Genomic DNA, 18,220 nt, shown 5'->3' with positions numbered 1-18,220 from the left:
CCCTAAAACCCTAAAACCCTAAAACCCTAAAACCCTAAAACCCTAAAACCCTAAAACCCTAAACCCTAAAACCCTAAACCCTAAACCCTAAACCCTAAACCCTAAACCCTAAACCCTAAACCCTAAACCCTAAACCCTAAACCCTAAACCCTAAACCCTAAACCCTAAACCCGAAACCCTAAACCCTAAACCCTAAACCCTAAACCCTAAACCCTAAACCCTAAACCCTAAACCCTAAACCCTAAACCCTAAACCCTAAACCCTAAACCCTAAACCCTAAACCCTAACCCTAAACCCTAAACCCTAAACCCTAAACCCTAAACCCTAAACCCTAAACCCTAAACCCTAAACCCTAAACCCTAAACCCTAAACCCTAAACCCTAAACCCCTAAACCCTAAACCCTATCCGAAACCCCGAAACCCTAAAACCCCAAAATCCCGAAACCCCAAAACCCGAAACCCCGAAACCACAAAACATCGAAACCCAAAAACCCTGAAACCCCGAAACTCGAAACCCCAAAACCCCGAAACCCGAAAACCCCGAAACCCAAAACCCCGAATCCCTGAAACCCAAAACCCCGAATCCCTGAAACCCGAAACCCTGAAACCTCGAAACCCCGTAACCATGAAACCCGAAACCCGAAACCCTAAACCCTGAACCCCGAAACCAGAAACCTGAAACCCCTAAACCCCAAACCCCTAACCCTGAACCCCTTAACCCTACACCCCAAAACTCTGAAACCCAAAACCTCGAACCCCTAAACCCCGAAACCCCGAAACTCAAAACCCCGAACCTCGAAACCCGAAACCCTGAACCCCTAAACCCCGAAACCCCGAACCACGAAACCCCGAACCCGAAAACCCGGAACCCCTAAACCCTGAAACTCAAAACTCGAAACTCGAAACCCCGAAACCCAAAACCCTGAACCCGAAACCCCGAACCCTGAATCCTCAAACCCCAAACCCCAAACCCTGAACCCCAAACCCTGAAACCCCAAACCCCAAACCCTGAACTCCAAACCCCTGAACCGCAAAACCTAAATCCCAAACCCCAAGCCCCGAAACCCTGAAACCCTGAAACCCGAAACCCCAAAACCCCAAACCCCAAACCCCAAACCCCAAAACCCCAAAACCCGAAACCCCAAAACCCCAAACCCCAAACCCCAAACCCCAAAACCCCAAAACCCGAAACCTGAACCCCGAAACCCTTGAACCCCAAACCCTGAAACCCAAAACCCCAAACCTTGAACCCCGAAACCCCTAAACCAGAAACCCGAAACCCTATACCCCTAAATCTGAAACTCGAAACCCTATACCCCTAAATCCGAAACCCCGAAACCCTAAACCCTGAAACCCGAAACCCAAAACCCCGAAACCCTAAACCCCTAATCCCTGAAACCCTGAACCCCTAAACCCCTAATCCCCGAAACCCCGAACCCCGAAACCCGAAACCCGAAACCCTGAACCCCTAAACCCTGAAACCCAAAACTCGAAACCCCAAAACCGGAAACCCTGAACCTGAAACCCTGAAAATCGAAACCCCAAACCCCAAACCCCAAACGCCCCTAACCCTAACCTCCCCAAATCCCTAAACCCAAAACCCTAAAACCCTAAACCGAAACCCCTAAACCCCAAAACCCCAAAACCCCTAAACCCCAAAACCCCTAACCCCTAAACCCAAAACCCTAAACCCCTAAACCCTAAACCCCTACCCCTTAACCCCTAAACCCTAAACCCCTGCCCCCTAAACCCTAAACCCTACCCCTAACCCCCAAACCCTAACCCTAAACCCCTAACCCCTAACCCCAAACCCCTAACCCCTAACCCTACCCCAAACCCCAACCCCCAACCCCCAAAACCCCCACCCCCAACCCCCAAACTCAAACCCAAACCCCACCCAACCCCAAACCCCGAAACCCCCACCCAAACCCCATCCCCATCCCCAACCCTCAAACCCAAACCCTAAACCCCAATCCCCAATCCCCAATCCCCAATCCCCTAAATCCCAAACCCCAAACCCCAAACCCCAAACCCTAAACCCTAAACCCTTAAACCCCAAAACCCTAAACCCTAAATCCCAAACCCTAAAACCCCAAAACCCCAAACCCCAAAACCCTAAACCCTAAAACCCCAAAACCCCAAACCATAAAATTTAAAACCCTTAACCCTAAAACCCCAAAACCCTAATACCTAAAACCCTTAATCCTAAAACCCCGAAACCCTAAAACCCCAAACCCCAAAACCCTAAACCCTAAAACTGTCTTTTGAGTGCTAATAGCAGTGGTGGCCATTCATCGCCATTCAGCATGGGGTTGATGCAAGGATGAGTCAGACAAAAGTTGGTCTGGACGACCTCAGATGTGATGATCTCTTCTGCTTCTGGTTGATGTACAGATTATGTTGCATATTTTTTAGCAATGAGTTTGACAATATAGTTGGCGTATACATAATACATTTGGCTGATTTTATCATTTGTTGAAGTCTTTTGCTTTTTGGAATTTGAAGGGAGTTTAAGTTTTTTTTGAAAATATGGAAAAGTGAGGGCTCAACAAGAATGTTAGTTGATGCGAAAATCCAAATCAGTGATGAGATTTTTCATTGAAAGGTTTCAGCGAGTAGATATTAAAAGCAGTACAGAAAGCAATGTGAATATTGGTATCTATGCATGTGTACGGGGGTTTTTTCTTCCTAAGTTGGCCATAATAATTCATAATTATTGCCAGGAGGGTATCTTTTTCTTTTTTTTGATGAAAAGTAAACTTCATTAACGCAAAAACACAGAACCAGTACAATTATCATACAAATGACAGCTTAAGCAAGTGGAAGGAGAGAGTCTCAACATAAGAGGAGATTGACTAGTAGCAGCGTCAGAGGCAAGGAGATCCGCCACTGCATTGGCTTCACGAAAATTGTGCTGAAAGGAGACTTCATTGAAGAACCTTGCCAGTTGAAGGCAGTCTGCTAGAAGATTAGAGATACGCCACGGTTTGGATTGGGTTTTTCCCCAGAGAAGGTTGATGGCCGTGAGATTGTCACTTTCTATAACGAGATTGTAGAAGTTCATAGATCGAGCAGTGATGAGTGCTTGTCTGATAGCAAGGACTTCTGCAGTGATGGCATGATTGCGTCCTACCCCAGCAGAGAAGCAACAAATGAAACGTTTATTGTGATCTCGACATATGCCTCCAATCCCCGCCAGACAGACCTGGATTGCCTTTGTTTGAACCATCTACATTAAATTTCCAGTACCCATGTCTTGGAGCAGCCCAGTATACATGTATAGGAGGTTTAGTCTTCCTGATAGAGATGGTGGAGCTAATATTATTAGCATTCAGTAGGCCATTGCACTAGTAACACATCCGTATTGCTTCCAACTACTCATTTTAGATTACTGGTTCTGAGTTATCTTCCCCGTAATTTATTGATGCTGTTGTTCGTTACTAAAACCACAGGAAGTCTTTTCCAGTGGGGCATTATTGGCATTCAGAAGGCCAATATAATGCCTTCACCACTTAGACGTCATCTCGTGTGGAAAGGATGTAAGTTTTAAATTGTAGGGCAATAGAGCTGTGTGTATAAACTATAAACCCCATGTGTATAAGAGGAAGTCCACTGGACTTTTGAATATTGCAGATATTTTTTCCCCCTTTGATGTACAGCTACAGGGAAAAAGATTCCAATAGGCATTATTTTAGTAGTAGATCAGCATCTTGTGCTTTTTGCCACTTGGAATGGTGATTTAAAAAGTCTGGTAGATGAATGCTTAGGAAATAATGTGGAATCATCATATATTGAATTATTGTTCGAGTTTTAATGTATCCTCTCATATTTTGACCTCATCTAAATTATCATGTAACAATTGTTAAGAGGGTGTGTTATCTTACTTGTGAGTGAGGGCATACCGAGAAGGATGATGATCGCATGCTCCAACCCTTACAATTTAAATAGATTATAATCACTTTTGGTCTTGATGAAGGAATATAGTTTATGGATGATTTAGAAAAGAGATTTTCTTATTAATACCTTTTTTTTTTTACAAATGTATTCAAGAAGCGTGCACCTTAATAATATTATGGACAAGAAGCATAAAAGGTAGCATGACCCTAGACATAAGGGGGCAAAATGACGCCTCGCCCCTCATGAATTACAGAAATCCTACCTCTATTGATGCTTCTGCCCCTGGTCCAATTACGTAGGGGTTATAATGCCTTTCGAGGAACCCTCTCCTAATATTATGATAAAAATATAAAATAAGAAAAATAAGAAAAAAAATCAAAGTAAACTTTTAAGTTCTAAATACAAAGTCCTAAATGCACAAGTTGCCAACAATCCAAGAAAAATATAATTTTTCTTCACCAACATTCTCAACAGTTGTTTCCTCCGAGTTTGATTAGTGTGTATACTTGAGTCTCAAGAAATCCTTGATCTATCGGAGAAAATATAAAAAATTGTCTTTTACATTCCCCAGGCCCCCAGCCCTTCAAGTAGCCTTCAATTAGCCATTGTCCTTCTAAAAAAAGCAATGCCACCAATGACATTTAAGTAATCCATAATCAAACCCTTCAACTTTTCTCTCTCTCTCTCTCTCGTCCAGATCCTCTGTTATTCTTGGATCTATTATTCTTGTGTAATTCTGAAGATGACATGTGGTGAAGGACAGGTGGTTGGCTCAGATGAGGAGAGAGAATATGACCACAAAAGAACCGGTTTTAGCTAAAGAATACCACCACTCAAACCGGTTCACCACGAACCCAGATCGAACCGACAGATGCCCTAAACATTGTTCTCATTTCCTATTTGAAATCAAAACGGACCGCTGCTCAGTTCTCTCTGTCACGAAGCTCTCTCTTCTCCGCTCTCAGTTCTCAGATCTCTCTCTCTCTTCTACGCTCTCAGTTCTCAGATCGTTGTGGAATGGAGGCAAAGGCCTGGCAAAGATCTCTCTCTCTCTCTCTAACAGTGACACCCAGAGGAATAGAGACTCAAGGAGAAGGCAGATAAGAACGTTTTGCAGCCATGGGAGGGATATATACCTTTGCAAGAAAAAAGATTAGTTGTATAGTTCCACAGCCCCAGGGATACTGATAATAATATGATGAGGTTTAAGGTGGAGGAGGAGTTCTTCCCAATTTGACTTCAACTAGGTTCTTTTGGGGAATATGGGTTTGTTTTTTTTCGCCAACCAATCCCCATTGTTCAGTCATTTTTCATCTGAGCAACTGAAAATTCCCCCAAGAACCTGAACCGTCTATTTCCTGATTCATTTCAAAAATTCCGTCTACTGGATCGTCCCCAAGAAACCACTCCAAGTCTTGTCTCTTTCTCTCTGCTCTTCTGAATTTCTGATTAAACTCTGAATTAACACTCTCTCTCTCTCTCTCTCTCTCTCTCTCCCTCTCTCCAGGTTCAAATGTGAAAATAAGTGGAAGAAAAAATATTTCGTTTGGTTCTGAAACACCTTACTTACACTAATTAGACTAACAATGGGGAGCACAGAGACCTTGATATTCTAGGGGAGCGCCTAGAATATTCGCCACGTGTCCCTTCCTTCTGTTTCAGTTCTAAATTGCACCGACAAATTACTTTTTCAAGCAAAGAAGAAACACATCCACTGGAAGGATCGAAAAGGAACAAATCCATACCCTTCTCAGCACTTTAGCTTCTAAATTTTCAATTGCTAAATCACGCAATCACTACAACTCAGGTAGGGTGATTAAGGAGTTCCATCATCCACAAGACAGGAACTCTTAGTACTTGAAAACACTCCAATGGCTAAATCATTCACCAAAGGATCATGCTTTCTTAAATCTATTTGCGACACTTTAGGAAGGTGACTTGAGGATATCAATATGCATTGATTTTACATGAAAAAACTACAAAAATAGTATAGAAGAATATGGGAAAGGACGCAAGCAATACAAGTGAAAATTCTTGCACACACCCTCACATCTCACCCGTGGACCGCACACCCTCTCATTAAATGCCCCCTATTGGACGATTCACAACTCCCCCCCTCCCCATTAATGCGGAAAAGTGCACACTGGCATTGTAGCAAACCCTCCCTATAAAGAATTATATTATCATCTTCGGGTTCACGGATACAAAATCTGAAGAATTGGGTTCATGGTAGCATTCTTTATATAAGGGGTTCTCCAAACCACCAACTAGTACCTATACCAGCCTATCTGATCCTCCAAAAAACATGAAAGAACTCTGGAAAGATAGCATCATTGATACATCCTGCCTTCTGGTCAAAGGGACTTGGTTTCTTTCTTTATTCAGTCATTTATTTTTGGTCTCAATGCCAGCCTACCAGCAAAAATGAGATGAGATCTTTCAGTTTCACAGTGGAGAACTGCCTTGTCCAGCATGCTGTCAGAACTGCTTAAGCCCCAAACTGGAAGAAGACTCCTAAACAAGTGTGCAGCCATTACTATGGTAAGAGAGTAGCAAGTTGTGTTTTGAAGAGATCACCAAGAGCTCCACGAACATCCATCTGAAACAAGCGAGAACATTCATCATCATCATCATCATGATTTAAACATTTGAAAGTTACGGGTTTCATGGGAGTATTTTGCATCCAGGATACGTGCGGTGAACCACTGCACCTAAAAAAGTGCCTCAGGTATGAGTATGGTTGGATGATGAGCTCTCTTGTATACGTGCAGTTTCCCACAAACATGTGTTCTTTCAATCCCCCTTGTATACTTGGAGAGAGGAGGAAGGACAGATGATGAGCTCCACAAAATCATCAATTACTCAAAAACCATAATTTTTTACTCGTTAGATGGATGCCACACATGTAATAAGTGGGGACAATAAATCAGAAAGTAAAGTCATTTCGTTGGAAAGTATAGTATGAATGATGACTGATTATTTTGTACTCCAGTGAATGTGATAAATGAGGTACAATGCTAGTTAGAAAAAGAAGCAAGAGTATTTGGAGGCCAAAATGATGTGGAATAAAGGCTGGCAAGTTGCCTTCATTATCGGGGACCTTACAAAGGGTCAAGAATAAAGTAGGGTCTTCATCAAGTCAAAGTTGGAAATTTTTGTATTTCTTTAGCCCCGGGGGAAGGGGGTTGAATTTCTTTTTATTAATTATAAGATTCAATAATCAAATAGTTCTTGCCTAACATGTATGATACAAAGAGAAGATCAGAGCTGTGACTAATATATCTAACGTTTCTTGATCAGATTCTTAAAATCTTCAAGAATCTAACACAATCCAGTCTTTTAGTTGATTATCTTTACTTCCAATAATAAGATCTCAAATTTCTGCAGTAACACTACTCTTATTCTGTATCGAATTGGACTTAATCTGACAATTAGTTTCAGAGCTATATAATTTCTACTAACATCCTTCTATCCAAACCTGTATTAGTGCTATCGATTTCTAAGTGATCCTGGTCATCTTTGTAGTTCTTGCTTCTAAATTCTCTCTACAACCCTGAACTACAGTAGGACTTAAATCTTTCAAGAAACATAGGCCACCCAGTCAGCTGCACACTAGATAGTGCAATAAAGTTTCTGGTTCTTTTTTAAGTGGTGTTTGCTGCCCCAGTATCTGGCAACAGACAGCAAATGATAGCTAGCTGTTTATTGCTGCTCTCATCACTCATAAATCATAATTCTTTTGGTTGTCTTCTTATTTCTTCGTAGTGCCATAACAGTGTCCTATTTATTGTTCTTTCCCTATTCAAACCAACTCTGTCCTTATTTAGTCCCATTACAGCAGGCTGTTTAGTGTCTTTTGATCACTGACCGCATCATCCTCGCATCCATTGGAAGTGCTTGTTTACTAACCTGCCCAATATCCAGCTTCACCCTACGGCTTCAACGATGTGGGATTTAATCACCTCTGGCTACTTGTTGGGTTACGTGGAATCTCAAAATTGCAAGGTTTTTTTTTCTTGCGATACAAGTAGAATATTTCTTAGCTTTGCACTATTATTGGTCATAACTGTCTAATTGAGTGTCTGCTTTGAGGGAGCTTCATGATCACTTCTGTACTTTCTCTGTGGCCGTGAATTGTAGTTTACTCAATTTTGTGCTTCTGTGCATGACGTTTTAACTCAGTTGATGCGGATCTGGGGTTTGAAATCTTGTAATTTTGCTATGGGCCCACCAAAGGATAAGCAATTCAAATCTAAAAGATCAGTGGCAATCTTGTAATTTCGGACACAAGTATGCACTTCACATGAAAACTAGTAAGTGAGGGGGTCAAACTGGAATAGAAAATTCGAAGAGGGGGGTATTCTAGAATTATCAAAATAAGGGAGCAAGTAATAGAACACAAATCTCAGAAAAGCGGGGCTGATTTGTATTACTCAGAAATCAAGGCATAAAACAATAGAAGACTCGTCTTCTTCCCATCGATGGAAGCCAGAATGCCTGGCAGAAGACCAGCAAGTCTTTGAGAGAAAGAACTCCCTGCTTTGACCTCGGATGGACCTGAAATTTCTGGAGTCGTCGCAGCACAAGGATCTCTTGTTTCTCACAGCCAAAGACTTGAAACAGCCATGGTTTTGGTCGCCTAGGAGAGTGCGGCCTTCGCTCGAAATCTCAGCCCAAACAGATTATACATTAGGGAGATCGGAGAGCTTGATTACAGCTGCAAGTATCACCTCAAACAGGGGATTTCCAGCAAGGAGAGAACAGTTGCAATAAAGAAAAACAAAGGAGAAGGAAATAAAAGGGGGAAGAAAAGAGGATCAGGAGGGTGAGAGGCAATCGCAGCTCACTGCAACCATGGTTTCAAACCAAGAAACAGCCATTCAATTATCAAAACTTCAAATCTGTCTTTATCTATCGAGTAACATCACTATAAAGGAAAACTAACATAATAATAGAAACCCAACAAAAATGGAAACTAAATAATCTAGGAAATCAAAACAAATCCTACGGATCTACCCATGTATCCCAACTTTCTAAAACAAATAAAATGAAAATACCTACAATATCAACTACCTACTAATGTGACCTGATTCTAATTCTAGAAAGGAAATAAGCAAAGAAATCAAATCAAAAGGTAGCCCCAAATCCAACGCCCAACCGCATCACCAGTTTAAAGCCATATCCATAGTAAATCTAAGGCATCCTTATATAATCTCATAAACAAAACATAGATACTGGTTGGGAATGGGACTAGGGAGGGGCAGACTGCATCCTTAAATAATCTCATAAACTGAACATAAATATCTGGTTGGGAATGGGCCTAGGATGGGGTGGTCTGGGCCTAAGATTTAACTATGAAGATGGCTTTAAATAGGGTTGAATGATGAAACAAGATTCATGTAGCTGAGTCGAACTAGTTTCGATAAGACTTAGTTGAGTTAAAATATATTCCACATTAAAATAACGTCATGCACAGAGATCACAAAATTGAGTACAGATACAAAATCAGGGCCACACAAAATGTACAAAGTGATAATGAAGCTCCCTCATATGGACATCTTAGAATTGTTTTAAAGCAGGCACCCAGTTAGACAGTTATGACCAAAATTAGGGCAAGCTAAGAAATAATTCTCCCTGTATCCAAAAAACCTTTATATTTTTTAGATTCCACATAACCCATCACAGAACTCCCTCTTCAGTAACATGATCATAACTACTTTCCGAAAAATGGCTCTGATTTACAGAATGTTTCAGGTTAGGTTTTTGGAGATACTATTAAAATAATAATAATAATAATAATAATAATAATAATAATTAAAAAGGTGAATCCTGAAAAGTAAGAAAAGATATACAATACGATAATTATCCTGCAGCCATTATCCAAAATCCGTAACCAGAAATCAGAAAAGAATCAGGATACAGCATTAACCTAGATCAAGCACATTTTTTGTAAATAATGCCTTAAGCCAAGAAAGCCTATTTTTGAGGTTATAAAAAAAATTTATCAAGGGAGTGGAAGAATTACCTGGTCACAGCATACAAGTTTGGTGATCAAGGGATAGAACTCCCTCAGATGTTTCCTGAATATCTGACGGTTCATAATGCACATCCCGTTAAGAACCTGGAAGAAGACAAAGAGGCATAAATTCTCCCAAATCATCATAATACACACAGGAAAATGAAGTTTGGTAACTGTGGATGATTGAACATCACCACCAAAAGTCATTGTAGCAATCTAAACAAGGAAATATTTACCAAAAAAAAAATGTAAACAAGGAAATGAGAGAGATATCTGGGTAATTCATTAAGAACACTTTACCTACAATCATACATAATAAGGATGCACAAGACAAGATAATCTCAGCCTTACCTTAGGTTGTCAACCTAGGTCTCAGATACAGAAAGAATAGGCTAGGTAGATATGGATCTATTCAGAGGAACTAGATTTCATAAATAATTCATGTGGTTGTAGCAAATTATACCAGCAGCAGTTGTGTACTATTCTACATTCAACAAAACATAACAAACAAGTAAAACAAGATTTCAAAGAACCCATACCTTAACAATAATTGGAGAACGTAACTCTAGCACTCGATGAACATCCACATTAGCTTCCCCTGTGCCAGACTGGAGGTCAGATGCTTCCTTCAGAATCTGTCCACAGAAAGACACCAGTTTCTCTTCTGCTATGCCTTCAACACCTTCTTCTACATTGGAATTTTCAGGATAGGTTGGAATATGGACTTCAGTCACACGGTTATCACAGAAACTATTACTGTCCATAGGTTCCACTCTGTCGGTATCAAAAGCTGAAGTTGTCCTCTGCAAGACATCCAAATAAATGCAAGTTCCAGCAAATTCTTGGCGAAGAAGATTTGAAGGTGGCCTGTCAACATGAGTTTGTTTGTAAATGATTCATATGCAGCTAGTGGGGTTAGTGGGTAAGGAGCGGTAGAAATTCTACACAGTTAAAAATGATGAGCTGTAGCAATGAATACCTTTCCGCAGGAATATGATGCATACGCAGTCTGAGGTTTGAATATGAGTTAAACGAAGCAGCAAACTCCAAAACAGACAGCAAAATGTCCATCACAGTAATCTTCTGGGTAGCATTTAATTTGCTCCAGTATTTCTTCTGCATTTATCAACAGTTTGTAAATGAATAACCAACTCTATTATAACTGCATTCTAACATCGAACTAGAAAAACCCCTTTATCCAAGGTTTTGAGGTCAAAGATAAAACCTCACATGTTCAAATTTCATAATAAAAACCCAATTATTTAACCCTCATGTATGGGCATTTTACCTTTGTATTCCGGCCATCCATTGATTTTAAACTTTGCTGAAAACTTCACTTTTAAAGTGAATTTAAAAGCCTTAAGTGGCCAACTATGTTTGAACTGCAAAGGCACTCAAGAGCCCTAATTGTCCACAAAACTTGGATCGCACCTGATCCTGCCACATAGCAGATATTAGGGCTGTACATGAGGCTGTAAACGGGTATTAACATTCCTGTGATTCAGTTTGGGCAGTCTAGATTGAATCATCTGCCTTGCCCAATCCTTATTTGGAGGGTAAAGATATATATATATATATAGGGAAAAGATATCTATCTATCTATCTATATATAGATACACCTTCTTCACATTTAGATAAATGAGTAGGGTACAGAAAAGGGGTCTATCCTATCCAACCCATTTACCCATCTATATAGGAATAAATAAATTATTTAATATATAGTATCCACCCAAATTTGATTTTAATATATACTATATACTATATACTTCTGAATATATAATTCGTATTAGGCAATTTGATTTTAATATATACTATATACTATATACTTCTGAATATATAATTCGTATTAGGCCCTGACCGCCCCACCCTAGGCCCAGACCCAGACCCAGACCCAGACCCAAACCCAACCAGATATTTATGTTCAGTTTATGATATTATTAGGTTTTATACAATGCGTTATTTAGCACATATTGTTAATGTTTTATACCATTCTCTAGGAAAATAAGTGGACAATTCATTAAACATAGTTACCTTTCTTACTGGTTTATCCACCGAGAAAGTATTCTTTATCCATACCTTGCAGCGTAAAATTAAGGTTAAATCCATCCCTTACCTAGAGGATAAGGGTAACCACTTGGTGAGTAGTTGTTTTGGAGCACCTTCCCCAATTGTAAAGCCATGAGAACCTCTCTCACATGAGGGAGAAGATCCAACATCACAAAGAACATTCCCAAGAATTGGGACATTTTCTCAAAAACAGAATTATGGCAGTGGATGAAATATACTGAAATGAAGTGAACAACTATGCATGTTACTAGATCTTAATCCCTTGCTTTGAAGGAGGGTGATGTCAGGGTTAGTAATTCTTATCCATTGATTAAAGGACCAACAATGGCTAAAATCCTAAAACTGGCTTTAAATCAACCAAAATATACATCGGTTAGGTTTTTAAAAACAAAGAATCAGATTATACCTGAATACTGTCGATAGCACCTAGCAGTAGTAGTTGAGTGATGCATTTGCTCCTAATTGTTTCCAACAGTGGACTTTCTTCGTCATCTTTAGAATCAAGTTCAAAAGAATCAGGTACCTGCATTGATAAGAAACCAAGAAAGAGGTAAAAGCTAGAGAAGGATTCACCAACCAACAATACATATTCATTAAAGTAAAATACTAATGTTTTAAAACTAGTATTTCAAATACTACAATCACTGACTTTTTTAAAAAGCTGTTGCAACTAGTGTAACCAATATTCTGAAATTTGAAAAATACTATAACCGTACTAAGCAGGTAAAACTCAACCAAGTTGTACATTGTTAAATAATATAGCGCAGAGGGTTTTCTGTTATGTTTTTCTTATTGGTTGGGTTTAGTTGTAATTGTGTTAGGTCTGTACTTAATTTTCATTATTGTTTTATTAAGTTATAAATGTGGGTGTAGGATCATGGTAGACTATTCTAAACCTACTGTGAGCTCCTAGGCTCTTCTTCTTCTTCTTCTTCTTCTTCTTCTTTAGGTAACGAATTCTTGGTTCCCCTATCAGTATCATCACATGATATCAGAGCCACCCTAAATCAGTCCCTACCATTCCTCTCTCTTTTGAAATTATTTTTAGGTTTTTCTTCTTGTGGTTTGCACCAACATATGCTGCTGCTTCTGCTGCTGTACATTCTATGAAACCCTAGATTAAAATGAAAAATGCGGGTTTCTTACATGGTGTGTTGCTGTTTTTATCTACCTACTGGTTGCACCTTGTGTGGATCACTCTACAACATGAACCTACCTTGAAGACATCAAGTAATATCATGTTATTACCAGGATTAAAGTATCGGTATCGGTCCTCGTATCGGTCGACCAAAATTAAGATACATATGGGAGGGTATCGTATCGTATCGGAGATACGCTAAGATACGCTAAAGATACGCACATAAATGATAAATGGATAAATGAATATGAAACACCCTTTTAAACACTTTTGCATACAAAATTTGTTAAAAAAAACTATTGATAACATGTATTATGCATAAACACTAAATTGGGGGTATCGCACTAAGAATTCAAAGTTTGTAGTTGTCCCATAAATGTAAAATCCTTGTTCCCAACCTTGATTTCCACTTTAGTTAGAAAGAAATATGGCTGGCAGCAACTTCGGAACAAAAACCCCTCAAAAATCATGTTTTCTGAAAAAATACCCATCTTGGCCATTATATGACCGTAGCGCACTGTATCGGTACATACCGATACGTACTGATCGATACATACCAATACTCATCGATACGTACCGATCGATACATACAAACTCACCAATACGTACCGATACATACCGAAACGTATATTTCACCTCGATTTTATATTTTTCATAGAGTATCAGTATGTATTGATAGTGTATTGGTGCATATCGGTATGTATCTTAAGATACATATCAATACGAAAGGATTTTAAAAATTCCATATATCGTATCGGTGTGTATCGTATCGGTCGGATAAATTTAAGATACGTATCGGAGGGTATCGTATCGGTATCGGAGATACTTTAAACCATGTGTACAAGTAGTACATGACCTGTAGTACTCATTCCTCAAAGGATCTCCACCAGCGGCAGTAATGTTTCTGTCCTTTTTATAACTGGAAGATGCTTGGGCTTTTCTGGGTAGCATCAATATCTGCCTTTACTGAGTATCTGACCATCAGATCCTCCCGATGTTTTAGGGCATTAAAGCCTCCTCTGGTAAGGTCCTTTGCAATTGAGGCTGATTGAAGACTGATTTTATGTGGTGAAATATCTCCCAAAAACTGGGTTTTCGATTTCAGATTCTGGTTTTTTAATCCCTATTCCTTATTCTGCCGTTGGATCATTGCTATATTGTGGGGCTTTTAAATACTGTTGGCATACCATATCTGACCAGAATTTGAGTCTCATCTAAGGTGTTGACTTTGAATTCTACTGGACTTCTATTTCCGAACAGAATTGGTTGAAATAAAGCCAATAATGCTGTTGGTCATTCTTCTTAATATTTCCATCTACTATTGGCTGCAGTGGTTGACCTATATGGTGTTTTCTCTTGGTGATACTGTTGCTGGTTCTATATATATATATATATATATATTGGGTGATTCATAACCTCCAGTGAGCTCTGTAAATGTCCAAATTACATCTATATGAAGCTTAGGGCCCGTTTGGTATAGCGTTTTTTTGTTCTATTGGAATAAAAAAACGCAAAAAACCGTTTTGTGGGATTATGCTGTGTCTCGGTTTTTTTGAAACGAAAATTAAGAAAAAAACAAAAAAGGACGCCAAAGTCGGAGTTCCGTCACTTTAGTTTCGTTTCAAAATCCCTAATTCGAAACCATCGTTCCCGATTGCTCGAGCGGCTGGAACTCCTCTTTTTCTCCCTTCATTCTCTCTGAACTCCGATAGCAGTGGCAGCTCGGCTGGAGGTAACTCCTCTTCTTCTCTCTTCTTCTCTCTTCTTCTCTCTGAACTCCGATATCGATATTCTGAACGGCTGGAGGTAACTCCTCATCTTCTCTCTTCTTCTCTCTGAACTCCGATAGGGATCTTGTGAACGGCTGGAGGTTAACTCCTCTTCTTCTCCCTTCTTCTCTCTGAACTTTCGTTTCCGAAAAATCAACGTAACGCCTACTACTAGAGGACGGCGATTTCTTCTTGTCCGTTCTCCTTCTTCTTCTCTTCTTGGAATTGGAACCCTATGACTGCCTCCTTGAACTTCTCCGTCGTCGATCACGTTTGATTTCGGTCGCATCCAGCGATCGTTACCGGTGAATGTTCATCTAAGGTTCAATAACCCTCAGGCGTGGAGGTTCGGCTACAGTAAGACCTAGGTTTTATCAGGGGCATTCTCTCTCTGTCAATTGATTTCTCCATTCTGGTTCCAGGGTTTAAAGAAGTATCGTCTCCTGGGTAAGCATACCAAGAATCTCTTCTAACCCTATTTTCGCAGGTGCGTTCTCATCTTCTCTCTAGTTCTTTAATTTTATTTTCTCTAGTTACATCGCCATTTATAACCCCTTGTTAATCTCTAAATGTTTTGAATTCCATGGATTATACAATAGTTTCAACGGTTCAATATCAAGAAATTTTCTCTTGGGTAGGTTGTAATTTGGATTTAAGGACTTGTCTTCTATTAGGTTTGAATACATTTCTTTGTTTCCTCCAGAATGGGTTGGATGTTTCTTCACAAAATAGCAATCTTTGCTGCTGCATTTCTAATATTGATGGTGGTCTTGGAGGCCTCAGGCCTCCATTTCTACTAAGAGCGGCGAGAGAGCATACATATGGAGATATGTAACTGGTTTGGTTTTAATATCGAAATCTAAAATCTTCCAGGTAATGGCCCAATGAGCAGCATGATAGTTTTTTCAATTCCTGGACACCCCCATTAGATATATTTAGTTGTGGTGCTGGTTGGGAGGGGGGTGGGGGGGGGAGAGATCCATACTTCGTACCCCTTCTAAGAAGATAACCTGGGTGGTACCAAGAGACAAATTGTTTTGAGTCATGGGCTCATGGCCAGGAAGAATATGAAAGAAGTAAATCAGTATTTTTCTACATGACATTTCATGGCTTGCATAGAAATTGTGGTTAGTGGCGCAATAATCATCAGATTGGTGTTACATGTTTGTCAGAATCTCTTCAACCATGGGACCTGATCTCTGATTGAATAGGCCATTGATTTTATGTGATCCAAAATCAATGGGTAATTGACCTATCAAACTATGAAATAGGGGAAAGGATTAAATTTTCTAGTATGTGTCTCAATGCTAACTGATCCTTCAATGACCATGTTGTAATGTGGGATGTCTAGTTATATGTGGTCAGCTCATTCTGTATTTGGTATGCATTCTAAGTCAATAATGCATTATGGGATTAAAAAAAACAGCAAATGCATACCAAAAATGCAATATAATGTAGTCATCACTCATCAACTTGGTACTCCTACTCCACAAATTGCTATAGTCTGCAATATGAACGTGTCCACAGTCCATGAGTTGGTCGCCATTGGTGGAGGTATTAGAGAATCCCACAAGAGGAGCTCTCCTGTTTTTAGGTGGCATGTGATTCCAAGATCCCAATCATTTGCATTACTAACATATGTGTTCTTCCCATTTTTTTCGTGAGATTGAAGATGAAGGGTCATTATCCAGTGGAAGTCATGCTTCCACAGGATCTTGGGAAGGAGGACTGGATTCAATCCTACAATCAGGCATTTTTCTCACTTATAGGCAGTCAAGTTTTAGAGATACTAACTGGATATGCCTAAGGGATGAATCAAGACCCTTTGGGTGATGTGCAATTGTGTAATCATAACTATATTTTATATTAGACTTTAGTACTTCCTTGTAGCAGTCCTATCCCAATTTTGGGAAGTTGGTTTGTCTGGTGAATATTGAGTTAAAAGGAAAAATTAGGAAGAGAAAAGAAACAAAGGCACTAGAGTGGTACTTAGGGGAAGGGTTTCACCTTGAAAGATTACTGAAATGGAACTTTTCTGAGCATCCCTGAATGACTTAACAGATGTAAACATAAGTGATAATTAGGTTTCAAGCCAATGGCCAAGGTCCAAACATTCTTATGACTTAAGACAGTCTCTGGGCTCCTTTATTAACTCTGAAGCTGAGGTTGTAGCGATAGTTGAACCCATCCTTCAAATCCTGTCAGAAAACAGTCCTATAATAAAATTGATCATGAACCGACAGATCTTTTTTTTTTTTTTTTTATTTTCTTTATTTTTGGGGTGGGGGGGGGGGGGTTGGGGGAGGGGTCACTTGAAGGTTTTGAAAACCTATAAGTCTGGTTTATATGCCAAACAGACCATTGGCATCTTCGTTGACCCATCCATTGCCTGATGGTTTCTATGTTGTGAAAAGTAGACACCTTCAAGGTCTTGGAGTTTATAAGAGGTCCATGAGATAAGCAATAGATGAATGAATTTTATTGATAATTGACAAATTGTTCTCAAAAAGAGGTTCTTGATGTCTTTTCCCAGACCAAGTTCTGCTTTGTTTAGTATTCTCTTCTGACCCACCCTGAAAGTCTGTAAATCACCTAATCTGGAAATGCTTCCTGCCTAGTCTATGCATGAAGTTTTAACTCCATGAATCCTTGGTTTAGTTTCTAGTATGTTGGCAAAGTTGCCGGCTATTACAGCAAAGTATCTGGCAAATCTCTTTAATCAGTATCCTGTCCTTTGGCAAATAACTTGTTTAAGGTTACAGTTCAGTCATCATTTATTGCTTAGCAATTGTATACTTCATACTAGACTGGATTTTCATGCCACCTAGGTAATATTGGTGATCTGTCTTATGGTTTGGTGTTCCTTTGCTTTCTTCCACTTTCATTTCACAGGTCATTTCCATTTGATATTAGTTTTGGGTCAGTGGGTTATGTTGGGCTTATTGAATTCATGATATTGAGTTGTTCCATAACTAGAATTTTCACTTCATTGCAAACTGATACACATTCTTTTACTGACTAATGGAAATCCTTTGTGTTGAAAGTATTATTTTTCTGCTTTATTTTTCTGTTTGGTCATGACTATTATGTATTGGATACACTCGGTCTAGATTTCATTTTGTGTTTGGCTGTTATGTTTTACCATAAATTTTGGTAGCCTCAAAGGTCTTTATGAGTATCCCAGTATGCTAACTTTTACACTAACTTATAATGTATAGCTATTATGTCTGGAAGTAGTATCCCTGCCATTAAGTGGTCAGAATTTGAGACCACTGTTTTCATTGAAGCAATGAAAGAAGCTGTAATAAATGGTCACAAATCCGGTAATTC

General features: G+C 39.5%; 2 protein-coding genes across 2 annotated transcripts; both read right to left on the bottom strand.

The window, feature by feature from the left end:
- Positions 1-2,764: 2,764 nt before the first annotated feature.
- On the bottom strand, positions 2,765-3,229 carry LOC122068097. The gene has a single exon (XM_042631941.1). The coding sequence runs from the start codon at positions 3,227-3,229 to the stop codon at positions 2,765-2,767; it is 465 nt and encodes a 154-aa protein (XP_042487875.1).
- Positions 3,230-5,835: 2,606 nt separating this feature from the next.
- LOC122068095 (brefeldin A-inhibited guanine nucleotide-exchange protein 5-like) lies at positions 5,836-12,534 on the bottom strand. Its single transcript, XM_042631940.1, has 5 exons — positions 12,390-12,534; positions 10,896-11,032; positions 10,456-10,783; positions 9,923-10,018; positions 5,836-6,496 (listed from the first exon to the last, which is right to left on the bottom strand). Exons 1-5 carry the CDS (start codon positions 12,510-12,512, stop codon positions 6,434-6,436), a joined length of 747 nt encoding a protein of 248 aa, XP_042487874.1. The 5' UTR covers positions 12,513-12,534; the 3' UTR covers positions 5,836-6,433.
- Positions 12,535-18,220: the final 5,686 nt, after the last annotated feature.

Source organism: Macadamia integrifolia, unplaced genomic scaffold (genome assembly GCF_013358625.1).
Source record: "Macadamia integrifolia cultivar HAES 741 unplaced genomic scaffold, SCU_Mint_v3 scaffold3386, whole genome shotgun sequence".
NCBI lineage: Eukaryota > Viridiplantae > Streptophyta > Magnoliopsida > Proteales > Proteaceae > Macadamia > Macadamia integrifolia.
This window is presented reverse-complemented; position numbering and strand designations above follow the sequence as displayed.

Coding starts and splice junctions, on each gene's coding strand:
- LOC122068097 (XM_042631941.1), bottom strand. CDS start 3,229: ATGGTTCAAACAAAGGCAATCCAGGTCTGTCTGGCGGGGATTGGAGGC.
- LOC122068095 (XM_042631940.1), bottom strand. CDS start 12,512: ATGCAGGTACCTGATTCTTTTGAACTTGATTCTAAAGATGACGAAGAA. Junction 10,019..10,455: donor GTTCTCCAATTATTGTTAAG/GTATGGGTTCTT, acceptor GTCTTCTTCCAG/GTTCTTAACGGGATGTGCAT. Junction 6,497..9,922: donor AACTTGTATGCTGTGACCAG/GTAATTCTTCCA, acceptor CGCTTGTTTCAG/ATGGATGTTCGTGGAGCTCT.